The sequence below is a fragment of the Rhinolophus sinicus genome, linkage group LG15 (genome assembly GCF_036562045.2).
Source record: "Rhinolophus sinicus isolate RSC01 linkage group LG15, ASM3656204v1, whole genome shotgun sequence".
NCBI lineage: Eukaryota > Metazoa > Chordata > Mammalia > Chiroptera > Rhinolophidae > Rhinolophus > Rhinolophus sinicus.
Genome location: NC_133764.1, coordinates 22,194,401 through 22,213,002, shown reverse-complemented (window position 1 = coordinate 22,213,002; position 18,602 = coordinate 22,194,401). Strand labels below are relative to the sequence as shown.

The following is an 18,602-nucleotide window of genomic DNA, read 5'->3' as shown; positions in this document are numbered from 1 at the left end:
GGCAGTCCCTGTAGGAGCCCCTTCCCGTCCACCATCAGGAACTGAGCCGAGCCAACACACTGGTACAGAAACGAGGGAAAACACTCCCTGATTTTTAATCTGACTTCCAATCACAGCGCAGTGGGCGTCACACACACTTCCAGACCCTGTGGTGGGAAACCCTGGGTGGGAGGGGAGGCAGGGAGAAGGACAGAGACTCAGAATGGGGGTGGAGAAAATAAAAATCAAAGACCTGGGGTGAAACGGAGGGGATGAGGGGGGCCAGCCAGGCAATACATTCCAATGGCTCCCACAGGGGCAGCCAGAGGCCTGGGCCCCCCACCCCCTCCTCAGGTGTCTCAGAACTGGGGGAGGCAGTGATGGGGCAGGTGAGATGCTGTCATCCCTTATCCAGTCCCCTGGTGAATGAGGTGGGGGGCAGGATGCAGAGGATGAAGGAGGCAGGCCCTGTTCCTTACCCTCCCAGCCACTTTAAGGTGTGGGGAAGGGGAGCCACCTCCTCTGTTTCAGAGGGAGGCTCAGAGAGGGCAGGTCACTTGCCCAAAGTCACGCAGCACATCAGGGGCTATAACCCAGGAATATTGGACTGCTCGAGGTCGGGCAGTCACTGTGGGGCTGCGCTACTCTGGTGGATGGAAGGGGAATCAGCTGGGGAATTCACAGATTCCCTCTCACTCGATTTGGATGACAGACTCCCCACTCACAAGCCCTCCCCCAGACTCCTCTCCATCACCGCTCTGGGCTGCCTGATTTCCTGGTCTATACAACGCAGCTCAGCTATGTGGAGGCTGGGTTATTCTATCTTCCAACAAGGGACCTTGCTATCAGACCAGGGCTCCTCTCCATCACCACTCTGGGCTACACATCCTCAAGAAGGACGTGGCCAGGGGGCAGGGGACATGCACCATTTGTCTAGCCTTCCAAGTCCCCCAGAAATCCCTTAGGCCGCTCCTGGTATCTTCATTATTTTTGTTATTTCTAAATCAGTACACAACTGACAGTGATCAACTCCCATAACGAGAGGTAGAAACCCGGCCAAGCAGCCGGAGAAAATGGGGTGGAGTGAGTCAGGGCAAAGGGCAACTGGTGTTGAGATGAGGGGGCGTACATTGATCCTGGGGGCCTCCATGTAGGGGTGGGGATGCGGGCATATCTCCCCTAAGTACAGGGGTCCCCATAATTCTTTATCTGGCTCTAGCCTTCCCCCAGATTCATCAGGGTAATCTGAGACTCAAGCAGGCAGAGTCTGGGGCATCAGATTGGAGTGGAATGGGGAGAGAGAGTCTTCACTGGCACAACCTCACCCCCCAAACCCCACCCGGGAAACAGCCTGCCCACCACAGCTCTCCCAAACCGACATCCCCCAATCTGCAGACCATCCAACGCAGGACGAAATAGAGGGCTGCAACCTGGCGTCATGGAAAGAAATCTATCCTTTGGGAGACTCCCTCTCCACTGTCAAGAAAAAAAGTTTTAACCCAGGGGGTGATCCGGCTTAGGGGTCAGGAAGAGGGTGAGGGGCACCCGGCAGGGACGGACCATCAAGTTAAGGCTGGAAGGTAGGTTGTTGTGTCTCTGGGGGCTGCTGGACAGGGAGGTCTCCCTGGAGCGGGGAGAGCTCAGCCTTCTCCCCCTGACTGATCTGGGACCTCAACCCTCAGACCCGACTGGGGTCCTTGGACCACCCGCATCGCTGTCCTGGGCCGGTGGTGCTGACGGTCAGAAGGCCGGCCTCACAAGGAAGCTGCCTGTGTCTCCGACAAGGGGATGGACGAAACGAGAGCCCTGTGAATGGAGCTGGGGGCGGGGAGGGGCACCGGAGGGTGGATGAAACAGTAAAGGACCAACAGACGCTCGGGCAGATGGATGGTCCCGGGAAAGGACGACGCGGTGCGGCAACGACACTCGCTCTGGAGAACACGGGTGGGGCCCAGCCGAGGCAGCACCTCCCCACCCCCACCCTCCATTTCCCGCGCTCACCCCCAATCCCAAAAGGCTGTGCACCCCTTGGGGCCGGGCCAGGTACTGCACTAACGACAGCATTAAAGGTGGCCATCCCAGGAAGACAGATGCGGGAGAGGGGGGGGTCTGGGCATTTACCGGGAGGCTCCCCCTCCCTGTCTGCCTCTCACCGGGAAGTGTGTGGCTGTGGGGGCGTTTCGGGCCCAGACCTCCGGAGTTCTATTCCTGCGGCTCCTGGCTCAAGCTCCGCAGTCCCGTGGGGAAGCCGCGCGGGCCGTCCGGGCTGCAGCCCGTGGGCGCCCTCGGGGCGGGGGCGGCGTCACATGATGGCGCAGCGGTTCCGGCGCAGCGCGCCCTGGAAGCGCAGGGCGGCGTGCACGTGCTTGCAGCGGGCGCAGCCGACGCTCTTGAGCAGCTCGCTGAAGAGCAGCAGGATGTGCCAGTTGTACTTGGCCGAGCACTCCACGTAACCGCACTTCCAGGTCTTGCGCACCAGGTGTGACACGTTCCAGCGCGGGATCACGCGTCCGCGCTGCAGGTCCCGTTTATTGCCCACGATGATGATGGGCGTCTCTGAGGTGCCGATCACCCTGCGGGGCGAGGTGGGAATCTCAGAACCCCGCGCGCCTCACAACGCCTGGACGTCAGTGAGGGCAGGTTGTACCTGGTCAGTAATAGTATTACCTACCAGGCACGTGTTTGGGCGCAGCGCTGAACTCCGGAAGTGCATTCTATTCTCTAATCGGTACAACTGATCCAAAAGGTGGGTCCTATTGTTATCCCCATTTTATAAATGAGGAAACTGAGGCCGACACAGTCCCTGGCCTGAAGTTATGCAGCTGAATCACTCTAGCAGTCTTGTTCTCGGAGCCCCTGCTGTTAACCACTGCACTAGATTAACCACCCACGGGAAGGGTCCCAGTGAGTTAACAGAAATGGAGACGGCAAAATGTCGTGTGTGCGTGTTTGAGTGTACGTGTGGGAACCAGAGGGTACTTCACTTTCACCCCCCCACTGCACCTTTTTCACTAGCTAGCACTGGGGCATCCACCGAGATGGCAATGGACTGTATCCCAGGCTCTCACCTCGTCTCTAGGATCTGCTGGCGGATGGTCTTGACGTACTCAAAGCTGTCAAAGCAGCAGATGTCGTAGACCAGGATGTAGGCGTGGACGCTCCGGAGTCCCCTGCAGCAGGCGTCTGCCCACTCCTGCCAAGGTCAGAGCAGCCATGAGGACTCCCCCTGCCCCCAGCCACATATTGACAGCACTCTCACCTGCCGCTGCAACCCAAGCCTTCCACACCCACCCAGCCCCAGGTGGCCAGGTCCCGGGCAGGTCACTGTCTAACCTCCAGAGCCATGCACTGTCCTGTGCCCTTCTGGAGATGAGATCGTCCTTGTCCCATTTTGTTCCCCAATCCATCCATCCTATCCTTCTTTGTTCAAGTACATTTATTAAGTGCCTCTAAGAGCCCAACCCTGAGGTTGCTGTTGGACCTGTTGAAATCTCTATCTTCCAAGGCTCAGCTCAAATGCCTCTTCCTCCAAGAAGCCTTCCTGCAAGCAGAGGACTACTCTGTTCATCTCCTGTGATAATACCTTGGTTAGAGCTGTTTCCACCCCCGCTCCTCACTTCTGCTGTGAACTCCTGAGAGGGCCAGAGCCAGGCCTTCCTCATTTTTACATACCTCTCCCTCCTCTCCCCTCAGCGCTTTGCGCTGCGTTGGCTCTTAGCCGGCTCCTTAACCCCACTACCTAACCTTGTGAGCTCTCCATGGTCTGAACCCCACCAGGCCCATGCTGGCATCACAGCAACTCCTGTGGGTAATGCTGCCCTCAGATTGCTCCCTGAGGTGCCCCTTCTGTATGTTCCATTCCGCCCTCAGGGTTGAGCAGGAGAAGGCCTAAGGAGAAAAAGTGTGATACTGGATGCAAAATGGGACTGACACAGAGCAGGGCCCCAGGGCAGCTCCAGGGAAATGGAACTTCCTGAATGCTTGTGGCAAATTCTCAGGGCGGGGCTGTAGCTCAAGATGAATAGACCCCTAGAAAGGCTGAGTGCACTAAAGAGAAGGTTTCTTAATAATTAATTAGCTAATTAACTTGCCAGCAGATGGTAACTGCAAGAGCATTTGAAGGCAGCCGGTGTGCAGAAAGAATGGGGTCCCGGAGGTTGGGGGAGGCAGAGGCCTTCAAGGACAAGGGGCAGCAGGGTTTTCTCCCTTCAGGGGCCGGGCAAAAGATGCGAAGGAGGTACAGGCATGTCTCCTGTGCCAGCTTGTGAGCTGAGCTGGGGCAGGGACCAGGCATGAAGGAGGACTGCAGCTGACTCTTCATCTCAGAGAAGCAATAAAAGGGAAAAGACTTCGGTGGCAGTGGTAGAGAGTTAAGTCTGACTTCAGAAAAGCACTTCCCAACTCAAAGGCTTAGAAGCTGCTGCAGTGGATTTCTCCTGGGAGATGATGTGGCATCTTTTCTTTGTGCTGAGTTTTAACTTTGCGCAGGGGAAGATGCTGAGGACAAATCTAGAACTGTAGAAAACCATCAAGCGGCTTCTCCCACCAGGGAAGACTGCATTTTGCTGGACCTCCAGGAGCTTCGGACCCACATGTATTTGCAGGTGCTCCCCCATCCCACAAGGAGTAGAGATCAGTGGGAAGTGGGAGGGATGGGGGAACAGACAGAGAAGCTCCCAACCTTTTCCTGCTCTCTGCTGGGGAGAGGGAACAGCTGCCAGCCTTCGAGGGTGACAGCCTCACCTCTCCGGTAACATGCTGCCTCCACGAGGGGGCGTCCAGGCTGCCTCCCACCCACTTCTCTCTGGGGGCTCCTAAAGGGAGAGGAAGAAGGCTCCTGATTGGCTGGCTTGTCCCTTCGCCCCTGGTTGAAGGGAGGAAGCAAGGAAGCTCAGCTTTCCTTCCAGCTTTTTCCATACAGGGTTCCAGACTGTAAAAGACCATCTTGGGGCTGAGTCAAGACAGAGAAGGAACAATTGAAAACTGAGTCCAGTTCCAAGGACACAAGAGTTGAGGGAGGTTCAGCCTCCTGGGTCTCAACCATGAATTTGCTGCTCATTCCTTTGGTGGGTTGTATATGCCCTCTAACCTCAGAGAAGAGGGGGCTGCGGAAGGAACAACTGAAGCTCAGAGCCAGGAAACCCCACTCTGCCGGGCTGGATTTCATCTGGAATTGGGGAAGAATGTATTTTTATTTTTAGATGGTGGCCATTGAGATTCTTGGGTTTGATATTTGATCTTTGAGGCTTCTCAGTACTTCCCTGCTCAAAGTTCCTTACCTGTGCTCCAGGAGTGAAGTCTTGGACATCCTGGAGAGTCCAAAGCTCCAGGTCAATCAGGAAGAAAAAGGCCAAACAATCCAATAGAAAGATGGGCAAAGGGCATTAACAGTTGTCAGAGAAACAACTACAAAGGTCCTTAAACATATGAAAAGATGCTCTCAACCTCACTCATAATCAGAGGTGCAAATAAAAACTCCACCGAGACGATCATATCTCATCTATCAGATTGTCAAAAACCCTAAAGTCTGACGATACACTCTGATGGCAAGACTGCGGGGAAACAAGCACTCAGGTACACTGCTCACAGGAGCACAAAAGGTGCTGCCTCATAGAAGGGGAGGGGACCCTGACACCTTCCAAACTCTAGCTGCATTTCCCCTTTGATCTAAGCAATGCCATTTCCAGAAATCCATCCCATACATATGCCTCCCTATGTACAAAAAAAAAAAAAAAAGCAACTATGTACAAGACTACTCCTTGTGGCATTATGTGAAACAGCAAGATTGGAATCACTGCACTTGTCCAGCTAGAGGAGACTTCATAGTACATCTCTCCAGTGGAATACCACGTAGTCGTGGAAAAAGAATGAGGACGACAACTAGATTCTGACATGGGAAGAGGTCCAGGTTATAAGGCTAAGTCAAAATACCAAGGTGAGAACAGTTTATTTCATGTTTTTAATGTTAGACAGGGAGTGGAATAAGAACACATTTTCTTATTTGTGTAAAGAAACCCTGGATGTAGAAGTACGCATTAACAACAATGAGAATGGCTGTAGAGGATGGGGCGAGAATCAGGGCGGGACTGACATTTCGCTAGGAATACCTTCTTACCAAGTTTGGACTTTTGAATTGTGTCTTACCTATGCCAAAATTGAAATTACATTAAAATAAAAAAATTAAGTACACAACAAAATTGAAAAATACACAAAGCTCAAAGGGGCGGATTGGAGCAAGATCTGTGTATCTATTCTGGCTTCTGTTAAGGTCTCCTTTGGAGGAGAACTAGAAAATCCTGACCCCAGGCCCATTGCCCTGACTTCGCTATTTCCAAGGGGTGGATACATGCTGACTCCTCGCACCTGGGATGGCAGAAACTAGTGTCCGTGAGGTTAGGCCAAGGCCCCTCTGCCCCGGTTTGCCGAGACAAGGCTGAGCCTGAGCCCCTCGCCAGCCCTCAGCCCCTGCCTGAGATTGCTGTATTTGCACAATTACAACCGGCCAAGCTGTGGCCCTTGCCTTCCCGTCTCCACCACTGTGCCTATCCTTCTGGGCAAAACCTTTGCACACTCTGCTGAGAGGCTGCCTTCCGTGAGTAAATGTGTCAGAGAGCTCAGCTTCCCCCTGCACCCACCTCCTCTCAAGCCAGCACTGGAGAGAGGGAAGGAGGACCTGGTCCCTGCAGACTTGGGGAAGGAGCACTGCAAGCCAGGGCGCTGGCAGCAGCGGAATCCAGTGCCTGCAGGAAGGGTGCCCCATGGGCCAGTTCTGAGAGGAGAGTGTCACTTAAGAGAAAAGGCCCTTGGGCTAGAGACCTGTCTCTGAGGACCTTTCCCAGGTCCTGGCCTTTTCTTCTGCTGTCCCTTCAACAGACCATTCTACCCCAGTGCCCACCACAAGGCCTGGCACACATTAAATGCTTATCAAGTATTTGTTGAATAAACCAGTGTGCAAATGAAGAGATTCCTGGTCTGGCTCTAAGCAGGGCCGCCCATGATGCAGCGCAGAGCTCACAGAAGCCAGTGGTGGAGGCCTGGCACCAGGCCCAGAGCCCGGATCGGGTTGGAGTCCAGCCTCCCTCCTACCCCCCCAGGTCCCCACCACCCAACTGCCCCTGCGGGCCCTCCTACCTGCAGCGTGTTGACAGGGAAGGCGCTGATGGGCGGGAAGTCGAGGATCTGGAGGTCGTGCACGTGGCCGTTCATGACGACAGCGGGCAGGTAGAGGCGGCGGGTGGTGGTGGGCACGCAGACCTCGCTGAACTCGTTGTACAGGAACTGGCGCACGATGGCACTCTTGCCCACGCCTCGCGCCCCCAGCACGGCCACCCGGTAGGTGGAGACCATGCCTCCCGCCCCACGCCGCCACCGCGTCCTCACCGCTGCCTGGGGCTCCCCCGGGCTGCATATTCCAGGGGCTGGGGGCTCAGCCACCGTCAGGACCAACCATTGCTGCCCCTGCTCGCTCTGGGTCTTCTGCGGCCTCCACCTGGACTGTGGGACAAGAGGTGGGCTTGGTGGGCTGGCTTTTCCCTGGACGTGTCCTGCACTTTTCCACCTCGGCAGGGCCTTTGCTGAAGCGGTTACTGCCCCTCGGAATCCTGTCCTTGCCCAGAACCCCTATCTCATCTATCGAAAACCTCTCCATCCTTCCTCCTCCGTTTGTCCTGCAGATGTGGAAAGAGCAGAGGGAATCAGTCTTTCCTGATTTGCATTATGACCTGACTTTTGGCCAACGGAGGCGTGGAAAGAGCACTAGAGCCCTTCCTCCCCACAGAGCTCTGGACAGGTCAGTGACGGGATGAGTCTAGGCCAGCGTGTCTCAGTGGAGGCCCTCCTGGCATTTTGTGGAGAGAGATTCTTCACTGAGCAGGACATTTTACATTCCTGGCTGCCAGGACATACCTGCCAGCAGCAGCAGCTCCCAGTCACCATGATGACCCAAAATGTCCCCCCCCATTACCAAATGCCCCCCCCCCCCGAGAATTCCTGGATTAGATGACCACCTGGCTCTGGAGGGCAACACTTGTTGAACACTTGCTCTGTTAGTGTACCCACGAGGTTATCTTCAGTGAATACAATATCCCCAAGGGATAGGCGAGGTACTCCTACTTTAGAGAGAAGGCTCAGAGGAAGTAAGAAGTAGACCCAAAGTCACACAGTTGAGAAGGGCAGCTACTCCTTTCTACAATGTCACAGTACTGCCACCTTCCAAGTTTAGTGATTTTAGCTGGTGAATGAACACAGGCCAAGGTCTGTGTCTGATTCTCTGGCAACCCCCGGGTTCAGTTGGCCTGGCACACAGCAGGTGTGCTAGCAGCCAGGAAAGCGCTGCTACAGGGTTGGTCCTTGCTATGGATTCATGAACTCCTTGCTTGTTCAGTTTCAGTGACTTTAGAGCTTGGGTATAAACCCCAGCTCTGATGTGTCCTAGCTGTGGGCCACCCGCCCAATTGGAGCTGTGCTCTGCACATCTGTCAAAGTGGGATCAATAGCCTCTACATCTGAAATAATCTACATACATCTCTTAGCTAGGTGACTTCTCCTTCTGTAGGGGAGGGTGACCAGGGAGGCTGGTACATGCCCGAGACCTCCTATCTGGGGACTATTTCCAGGAAGGGTGACAGCAGTGTCTGCTAAATGGGTCCAGGGCAGATGCGTTTGCTGGATTCTGATGAGCCGTGCTTTTCAGCCTGTGTGTATGTTTTCTGTGAGAATGCATGTTCTTTCCACATATGCACAGTTCACAGCTGAATGTCCCTCAGTCTGTCCTGGTTCAGAGGACCCACTCCACTATGTATGTGTACAGACAGCATAGTAAATCAAGGGCAGGATTTGGAGTAAGACCCACCAGCGTTGGATTCCCAGTTCTGCCACTCACCTCAAATGTGATGTGAGGCAAGAAACTTCACAGGGAGTGGTAAAGCCCACACCTTCACAAGTGTGCAGGTAAAGCCCAGTGCCTGGCACAGAGTGGGTATTCAATAAAGTAGCCACTGTTATGTGCAGGGGTCCTTCCTTCATCTAAGGTTTTCCATGTTCTCAATGGACCACTTAGCAGTCCTGTTGCATACATGTTGAGTGTGTGAATGTGTCTGAGTGTGTGTGTGTGTGTGTGTCTTCTCCCCATTTTATTGACGGTAAAAACAAAAACCAAAAAACAGAGACTTAATGAAACCACACAGCCAGTTGAGCTGTCAACTAAGACGAGGACCCAGATCTCCTCCGTGCCCCATGCATTGTCTTTTCATCAACAGGTTCTTATCTACTTATATGGGCTCCAAATTGGGTAAGTACCATTCCCTCCTCCCCATAAACCCCTCCATGCCCTCAGCCCCTCAGGTATCCCTGGACACTGTCAGCTTGGCAGAGCCCTTCAGCTGGGTTAATTACGTAACCAGCACAAGCAGGTGGGGAGGGGGCATCCTAGGGGAGGAAGAGAGGGCAAGGAATGCAACCTGACTCTCTGGGTGTGGCAACTTACAGGTGTCTAGGATGTATGCTATCCAAATATTCTCCTGGACACCACACTCCCTACCCAGAAACCAGTCCTTTCTGGAGAATAACAGGGAAATAAAAGCGGGGCACAGTGCTGAAGCCAGGGCGCGGCCCAAGAGAGGCCCCTAAGCTGGGGCCAGCCTCCTGGAACTCACCAGGCCCCGGTGTGGCCGTCCCCGACTCACAGGTGACTGATGCCCCCCCTCCCTGTTCCCAGGCAGGGGTCCTGGGTCTACATGTCTATTAATTCGACATCCCAGGTTGGGTGAGGGTGAAAAGGGGCTACCCAGAGAAGCAGGGCCCAGCCCCTGAGCGCTCCCTCTCCAAGGCCTGCGCTCTGCAGTGAGTCTGCAGACAGCGCCCGGCAAGAGACTGGGGGTCACACACAGGGGCCAAAGCCTGCTTCTCGTCCGCTCCCCTCCGCCTGGACACCCGAGTCCCTGCCCCAGACTAAGGGCTGTGCCTTTCGGTCCCGTGGGCCGAAATACACGTTTGCCCGCTGTTTGTCCCCACCACGTTCATGTGGCAGTGGGTGGGTGGGGGCGTCGAAAGATGCTGGGCTCCCCATGACCTGATTGGTAGGAGTTTGGGGGGGAGATGCCGGAGCTCAGCCTGCTCTCCGCCTCCAGCACCTTGCAGGCAACCCCCACTCCAACCCAGCTCCAGCTCTCACGTGGCCGCCCCCGAGCCGCTTCCCCCGCCAGCCCGCCGGCCCCCTCCTCCCTCCTCACCGTTGCCTGTCGCCCCGGCCGTTCCCCCACTTCACCTCCCCCGGCTCGGCGCATCCCCCAGCCGACCCAGCCTGGCCCCTGCCCCGCCCGCGTCTCCCTCCTCACGCCGCTTACCCTGGGCCGTCCAAGCTGTCCCCAGCCCTGGCTGACCGGTCGGCGGGGCCGCGCTCCCCCCGGGCTCCGGCGCTGCCCCCCGGCTCCCCGGCCCGGGGGGAGAGAGGCGGGGACGCCCCCGGCTGCCCAGTGGGGGCGGGCTCAGAGGCGGGAGCGAGGGACTGGTACCGGCGCCGAGGGGGTAGGCACTTGCAGCCCGCTCGCCCTCCGGAGCGCGCCGCCCGCCGGCGCTGGAAGGAGGGAGGGGGAGGCAGGGGGAGAGAGGGCGGGGAGGGGCGGGGCGAGGGGTGTGTGTGTGTGTGTGTGTGTGTGTGTGTGTCTGTCTGTGTCTGTGTGTGTGTGTGTGTGTGTGTGTGTGTGTGTGTGTGTGTGTGTGTGTGTGTCTGTGTGTGCGCCCGGCTGGCATTCCGCTGGGTCCCTGAGCCTGACATATTCACTTGGGCGGCCCTTGAGGAGTTCTTTAATCCTTAGCCTGGGTCTTCACCTGCCTCCCGACGCTCCCTGCGATATTTTTAGCTCTAAACTGGAGGGATCGGAGAAAGGGAACAGAGAGGCCCTAATGCCTTTTCCTTCACTCCAGACCCGGCTAGCTCAGAATAAAGCTGACCTCTGGCCAATGAATACCTCTACAGCCCTAAAACTACTGCTCCCCTCTCCTCTCCAGACTGGGAGATACCAGGGTTTGAGAATTACCCATGTATTCATTCTAAAACAATTGTTATCAGTATCATTCATCATCAATAGCTAACATTTATTGAGCACGTACTACGTGCCAGACAACATGCTTGGAGCTTTGCCTGCATCCTCATAATTCTATCAGGTAGAGTCTGTTCCTCCCCTTTTACAGATGGGATAGCTGAGGCTGAGAAAGGCTGAGTCACTTGTCTTCCTGAAGTGCAAGGTATGGAACAGGAAGATTGGGAGTTCCTAGCTGGGCAGCTGCTGACCAGCGTGGTGTGGCGCTCAGAGTCCAAAGGGGAGATCAGAAGTAGACACCTATTGCCACCTATTGTCAAGTCAAGGTTCTGGGGGAAGGCAGAGGGAGTGGACCAACTAGTTAGCAGAGTCAGTGGATGCAACTTTCAAGGATGGAGTCTTGAACAAAGTGGACTTGAGGTGGCAAGTGGGGGGGGGGGTGTTGGAAGAGGAGGGCTGTAGATGAGAGAAGTTGGGAGCAATTCCAGAGTCTTGAAAGTGAGTCCAGGAACCAGGCAGGTGCCCAGGGGGCAGGAAGCTAGGTGAGTGAGAGGAGACCAAGACGTTGGTTGGGGTGACGTCACAAAGGCTTTGGTTGCTGGGTAAAGAGTTTGGATGAGCCCTGTGCTGGATGGGAAGGCATGAAAGGGTTTTGAAGTAGGGCAGCAACGTACTCAGAGTTACATTTTCAATGCCTGGCGGGCAGGGAGGAGGAGGGGGAAGCTCTGAAAGACCTGTTTTCACCCGAGACCCAGCATCTCCCTGTATGACTTTCTAGACTTTCTATTACTTGTGGGTTCCTGTTTCCTCACAGAAGCCAGCATTCCTCCTCCTTTTGGGCTCTGCATTTTGGGCAGCTTCCCACCTGCTCCCCATGCCTCTCCTGTCCAGACAGAAAGCATAGATAGTGGTTATGAACCAGGACTCAGAATCAGACACATCTGGACGTAAATCCTGGCCCTACCACTTACTGTGGAACTAAAGGCAAGTAATTTGAACTCTGGGAACTCTATTGCCTTATTTGTGAAATGGAGAAATGAGCCCCACAGCATGTGCACAGACAGTCCTTACTGCAGTGCCTGTCAGGTAGAAGTTTCAATGTGTGGCCGTGATTTTTTCTTTTCTAGAAACACACAGCCATTCATAGAGGAGCTTGAACACCACCTTGGGAAAGTTTCCATGTATTGTGGGTGGGCTCCCAGGGGGTTAGGTTAGGGTGGGAGTATGAGAAGAAAGGTCAGGATATCAGCTAGAAGCAAATCCAGGGCTGAGAAGGATACGCTTCCTCCTAGAGTGAAACTTTTGGGGGGAGAAAAAGCAGATTTACTGACCCTGTGGGATCACAATGGGTCACTGAGCGCCTCCTAACTTGATCAAATTGTCCAGGGCAATATCTAGCCCCACATAGTATCTGAAAATCTTTCATCCTTACCTTGTCCAAGGGCCGCAGGCTTTATGTCTTCTCCCCTCCATGCCCTTCCATCTGGTTCTATTTCCAGCCCAAGGTGGAGCAGAAATAAGAAATTGTGCAGTGCTGACACTCATACCTCGGATCCAGGCTTCTCAGAAGCTTCTCTACTTAGCTATACTAGGGGAACACAAAGCCACAGGTAAATTATGGGGCCCCGAACTGGACACCCGTGGTAGGTCATTTACAGCATTATTGTTATATGAAAAACAGCCATGGTATTAACACAAAATGCAAAGTTTGCCTGAATTTAAGATTTGGTTAAGTCATTTTGGTTTTCTAGAGTTACTTTGGGCTAAGAATGCACACCCAGGGGCCTGTCCATTCTCCTGTATCATTAGGATTACGTTGGTGAAAGTCTGAGAGGCCCTGTCCTTGGGTCTGTCTCACCTTGATCCGCATGTGGCTCCGATCAGGGGAGGACACCGGACAGCTGTGGTGTAAGCTCAGGCTCCGGGGAGCAGAAGTGTATGCCCACCTGCAGCATCTGTGGTCCAGACATGGAGTGGGGCAGAAAGGACAAAGACCCGAACCTGTCTGCCCTGCCCCTGCTCCATCCTAGCTGAGGACCACACTGGCTTTCAGAAGCTGTTAGCCCAGGATCCTGGAGCATCCGACCATAAGTGGACAGTGAGTGAAACGAGGGAGGGAAAGCCAGAGGCTGGATTTGAACACCATCTCCTACATAGTGGGAGAACAGTGAGTAGAGTTCTCTCAGTCCCAGTGTTGGGGCAATCCTTATCTTAAAAGGTTATTTGTGGAAATTAAGTCCATTCTGGGTCTCACCAGCCCTCAAATTAGTCTTCCTCTTGTTGGCAGCATCAAGGATGGTAGGCCAAAGGCTAAATGAGAGGCTGCAAGTTTGGAGCCAACTCGGAAACTTTTCAAGAAACACCCTTGTTGTCAATAACAGGGCTGGGGGCTGGTTGGGATTCTCGGATTAGTGTTCAGGAGATAGAAATGGGTAACAACGGGGGAGGTGTGATCTTTCCCAAGTGCCACACCAGGTATTAAAATAAACAGGCTTTTTTGCCTCCTGGAGTGGGGGTGGCAGGGGAAAGAAATCTGAGTCCCATCAAAATCAGAAAAAGCATCGGTTCATGAGATGGAAGTAGGAAGGCCCAAGCCTGGGAGTCCTCAACTGTTTTCTGGCCTCAGAAACAGTGTACCTAAGATCTCAGTATTTCCTACTTGCCATTCTGGGGGCAGAGAAGGATCATGCAGTCTCAGGTGGAAGTTTGGGGCCAGTGTGCCCTCTTTTGGAGAATGAACATACTGCTATCTTGGGGGCCTAAGCAAGGTTGGCCATTGGCCTTGTGGCCAAGTTCAGAGGGAGGGGGAACCTTCAGTGGAATGAAGCGGAAGCTGCAGTGTAGTGGTTAAGGACACAGGGAGTCAGAAGACGTGGCTCTGCCACATCTCTCCTGAAAAAATGGGGCTAATGCTCAATCCACAGGATGGGCAGGTATCATGGGCACAGAAGGGCTTTACTTTCTCAACTGCCACCAAAACACAAGCATCACAGTTGAAGAGGAAGGAGGTGAACAGGTGTGTCTCTCTCCGGCAGTGATTCTCAACCCCCTCTGAACATTAGAAACACCTAGGCAATTTTTTAAAATGCAGATTCCCCAGGTCCCACCCCAGTCTGGCTGAGCAGAATCAGGTGGCATATTAATGTACACCCAGTAGTTGAGAGCCTCAGCCCTAGGATTCTCTCGGCCCAAACTGACATGCTTAACTGGTGAACCTGATTAGATCTCAGTAAGGCCTCTCCCTCTTCATGTCTTGGACCCTGAACCTCAGCAAAGACCACCTTGAGCCCACTCTCCCCCAAGTGTCATCCCCATTACACCCTGGTCTAACTGCTGCCCAGCAATACGGAGACACCCAAAAAGCTCCTCGCTGCCAAAGGCAGTTTGTTCACGGTGTTTGGATCCAGGTAATAAAAGCAGTTATGGGTCTGAGCACCTAAGTGCCGAGCGCTGGGCTGACCTAGATTCACTCAAATTGGCGGTGAGGTTCAGGGACAGCGAGGTTCAGGGACGAGTCCGAGGACATCCTAGGGTTGGATCCCGCAGCTTCCTTCCTCCACTCCAGGCTGTGGGCGACTTCAGAGGCTGTCAGCTCATCAGAACTTGTGGGCGGGGCCTCTATTTTGACAACACCTGGGTCACGTTTGACACAAATGCAGGTGACCACTTGAACTCCTTGGGAAGCTTGCTTTCAAGGAGCATTAATTCTATTCACACGGGAATATGCAGGCCGAGTCCAGGTCTGGAAGCCTTTTATAAACTGAGAGATGAGTGACATGTCCTGAGTTAACAGGAAACCTATGAGAACCTCTGTTGTGCTCCCTCCTACTGCCCGTGGGACCATCTGCCGAGGAAGGACCGCGCACTCCCTGCTGGAGGAGAGATGCCTGTGGTGGTGGTGGTACGGGGCTTGGTTAACAGGAGTCTCAGACATGTGTGGGATTCTTCCTCATGCCAATTTTAATTTCATCTGTCTAAATCCCTGGAAGGGCTAGGGCAGCCAAAAGGAAAGTTCTGACAGTGTCGTTATCAATGCACCATTCTTCCCCTGTCCAGGGGTGTTTTGTTCGACTGTCAGTTCTGAGAATAAAGTGCATATACTAAAAACTTTTGTGTAAATGAGTTTATTGAGGAAGACACAAGGTCAAGCTTCCCCCAATCCCCACCATCCCCAAGAACAGATCCCAACAACAAAAGAATGATAGGCATTCAGAGGGCAACATTTACCCCTTCCCCCCCTCCCCATTTCTCTCCGAGTCCCAAGCTTCACAACACAGACACACTGAATAGGGTTGGGCGAGGACAGACACTCAGGGAATCTCTGGCCAGCAAGAGTTCTGGGTGTGTGTGTGCTTCCATTGCCCTCTGTATGACACCAGCTGACGTTACAAAGACATACTGAGGCAGAGGAGAGGGGAACGCAGGGCAATCTCCATTCTGTTTCCCCTGTTCGGCCAAGCTTGAAATGGGCCAGAAGGGAAGCTGTGGTGGAGGCAACAGGTTCTGTTTCTTCAGGAGAGGTCCTTTTCTGAGGAGCAGAATCCCCCGCTAAGTGCTGGGGCGCAACGGGAGGCAGCCTCCCCAGAGCCCAGGGTTCCCGGATTGGTTCAAGCAGGTCAGCTGGGAATGGCTGCAGTTACCTGCCACTGCTGGGAGGCTGAGGGAAGCCTAGTTTCAGGGGTGGAGGGACATATCCTGATATAAAATTGTTTCTGTCTGCTTATCTTGACACACACCCCTCCTTCTGGAACTAGTTTGCTTTGAGATGAGAACATTGTGTTTGTAGTGTGAACCTTCACTGCTTGTATCCAACTGACTCTATGATTTCCCAATCAGGGAACTTCATTAACCCACTTTTCCACCCCATACACCACCAACCTATCCACCTCCCACACATACTCTCCACATGCCCAAGGGGTGCTGAGCGCAGGACATAGTTCCTTTCTCCAACCCTGGTTAATTCTTCTCTTGGAGAGTCTCAAGGTTTAAGAAACTACTTTAGGCGACCCACTCCCCCAGGCTTTGCAAATGGTATGAATCGGGGTCATTTCAAACATGGCAGGACTGGGGGGCAGTTTCTGCTCGTTTTCTATGTTTCCTGCTCTTGACTCATTGCAGGGCTGAGTCCAACATAAGGCCTCTGGACTCCAGAGTACCTCTGATGTGAGGAGGGGCAGCTGAGAACCAGTCTTGGTCATGGACCCTGAATACCAGGTGCCAGGCAACACAAGTGCCCACAGATGAAAGGGTGTACACACTGCTAAACAGGTTGGTGTTTTGGGCATGAAGCATTCGTTGCCAAATCATACCCAATGTGTTGAGGGAGGGGATTTCACATCTCCCAGTCTTCTAAGAGATGACAAGAACTGCTTGCTCCTCTGAGAGGACCCCAATTGCCATGGAGCCTAAGTAACAGGAGTAAAGAGCAGATCAGAGAGCTGAAAGGATAAGGGAATCTGAGACACCTCTAAGCTCACTTCCTCTCTGCACATACCCTGGTGGCCTCAAGAACTACGGCTCCAGGACCATATGGGCAACATTAGCTACTCCTTTATTCTGGCATCTGGATTTACCTTCTCATGACTGAAAAGATATTCTGCTGCCACCTGATGCCAATGAATGGAGTGCCAAAGTCAGTATGGAGTATGAGAAAAAAGCCACAAAGAAGTAGGCACAGAAAAGGCAAGAGAAAGGCAGTGAGGAAAAAAAAACTAGTGAGACACAACTGTAGTGAGAACTACGCTGATGGGGATTTAGGACACACAGTCCCCCAACTCTGCTACTAAACACCTAACAGGCCTTAGGCAAAAATGTTCTTTTTGCCTTTTTTCTTTTTAGAAAAACAGGGCTGCATAAGTTATCACTTAAAGTCTGTTTCAACTCTAAAACTGATTTTAGATCTGAATTGGATCCGAGAGTTGAATGAAATACAGGGTAGGGGGTGGGGGAAGGGCATTTTGATTCCTGTTCCCCATCTCTACTCAAATTCCTTAATAGTGTTATTAATGGGTCAGATCAGGGGACAGGAAAGTAGTAAGTGCTAATTTCTCTCAGCCTTGGTGCTGACAGGCCCTGTTCCTGCATCCGAAACAGCATTCAAGGAAGATCACCGTTCCCAACTGCAGAGCAATCAAATGAGGTAATATGGGGCAGAGAGAATCACAAGGAAAAGGAATTTGGAGAGAAAAAAAAGTGAAAACCCCAATGGCTAGGACAAGGTTGCCACAGATAAGAAAAGCCCTAACAGGGTGGGCAAGTAACTGTCTCTCTTCCTCCAGGACTGTGCCATTAATGATGGTCAGTTGTTTGAACATTTTCTAGCAGTTACACTGTTCCCTCAATTTCTCTTATGTACAAAAATATAAAACAATAAAGTGCAGTTTAAGTTTTTCAGTGACACTTTTCCTTGCTTTAATATTTTTTGTCTTTTTCTGCTTTTGAAATGAGCTCTCAATTACAAAATATCAAACTACACTCAAAAATGCCAGCCACTGGCAAGTATGGAGAAGCCTACATGTAAGGACGGACAGCAGCAGCAGGTGGCAAGAGGTGGGAAGTGATGGAAGCAGTGGTTACAAATGTTCACAGGAAGCTAAAACTATCCAACAGGTTGTGCCCTAATGTTAGCACAGGTTACACTAGTCACTACCTTGGTGGGTGGCCTCAGTATATTTAGGTTCAGATTCTACATGGCAATACAACTTCTTCCAGTTAAGAGTCTTGGCTTGCACCGATCACAGGGTGGCCAGAGGGCACCAGAACAGTCTATCAGTTTTTCAAGATGCTGTCGTAGACCTGGTAGATGTACTGAGAGACTTCAGGAGCTCTACACTTCAGCGACAGCTGTTGGGAGAGAAAGGAAAACAAAGATTAGCAGGAGATTGGCTAAACTCGGAAGGTATCCAAGTACTCAGTTCAAGAAAATCTTTTTCTGATACGGTGGGAAAGGAGCTTCTATCACTGATGAGCCAAAGAGATCTTGTTAGTAGGTATTGTGGGTTTTAGAATTTCAATTTAATCAATGTCAAGTTGTGCTGTGTTTCCACCTACATTCTATGTGGGTCTATAAGATTAGGAAATAATCCATACTAAAAACATCAAAGTCTCTGACTGCGGGGGAACAGCTGTTCCAATGCTTTGCTAAGAGTCATAGGGATTATTCCCCCACATGAAGACGGAAGGGCTAAACCCTTGTCTTGTGGTGGTCGTTTCAGCTGTCTACTTGGTTCTCAGTGTGACAAGGATGGTTATCTCAGTCCCAATTCAGGAGGATGTACAATCAACTAAAATAAAAGTGTGAACTAGTCAGGTCCAAGGTACTCGTCCTTTCCCTATTATATTGAGGAAAGCATACATGGTCATGGAGGGAAAATAAGAATTAGCGCAAAAAGACATTTACTTACTATAACCAGACAGCAGTTCATGCCAACAGTTTCATCTTTAATTTTCTGCCTCTAGACAGACAAATCACATACTTCTGATACCTCTCTACTTCTCTACCATGGCCTCTTCTTCTAGTCTAACAATTACCAAATTAAAATTAAAAAGATTCCAATGTTGAACGCTGAGATTTTCACTTCGTAG

General features: G+C 52.5%; 2 protein-coding genes across 4 annotated transcripts in view; both read right to left on the bottom strand.

Moving 5' to 3' along the window:
* Positions 1 to 63: 63 nt before the first annotated feature.
* RASL10B (RAS like family 10 member B) lies at positions 64 to 10,661 on the bottom strand. Its single transcript, XM_074319458.1, has 4 exons — positions 10,323 to 10,661; positions 7,111 to 7,473; positions 3,048 to 3,172; positions 64 to 2,552 (listed from the first exon to the last, which is right to left on the bottom strand). The coding sequence occupies exons 2-4, from the start codon at positions 7,324 to 7,326 to the stop codon at positions 2,282 to 2,284; spliced, it is 612 nt and encodes a 203-aa protein (XP_074175559.1). The 5' UTR covers positions 7,327 to 7,473; positions 10,323 to 10,661; the 3' UTR covers positions 64 to 2,281.
* A 4,465-nt stretch (positions 10,662 to 15,126) lies between these two features.
* The window catches only part of AP2B1 (adaptor related protein complex 2 subunit beta 1), a 104,768-nt gene continuing 101,292 nt past the window's right edge, over positions 15,127 to 18,602 (bottom strand). For all 3 annotated transcript variants that reach the window (XM_019732556.2, XM_019732559.2, XM_074320002.1), the window contains one exon: positions 15,127 to 17,861. In XM_019732556.2, coding sequence (XP_019588115.1) covers positions 17,787 to 17,861 — 75 coding nt within the window. In that variant the 3' untranslated portion in view covers positions 15,127 to 17,786. The remainder of the gene's footprint in view (positions 17,862 to 18,602) is intronic.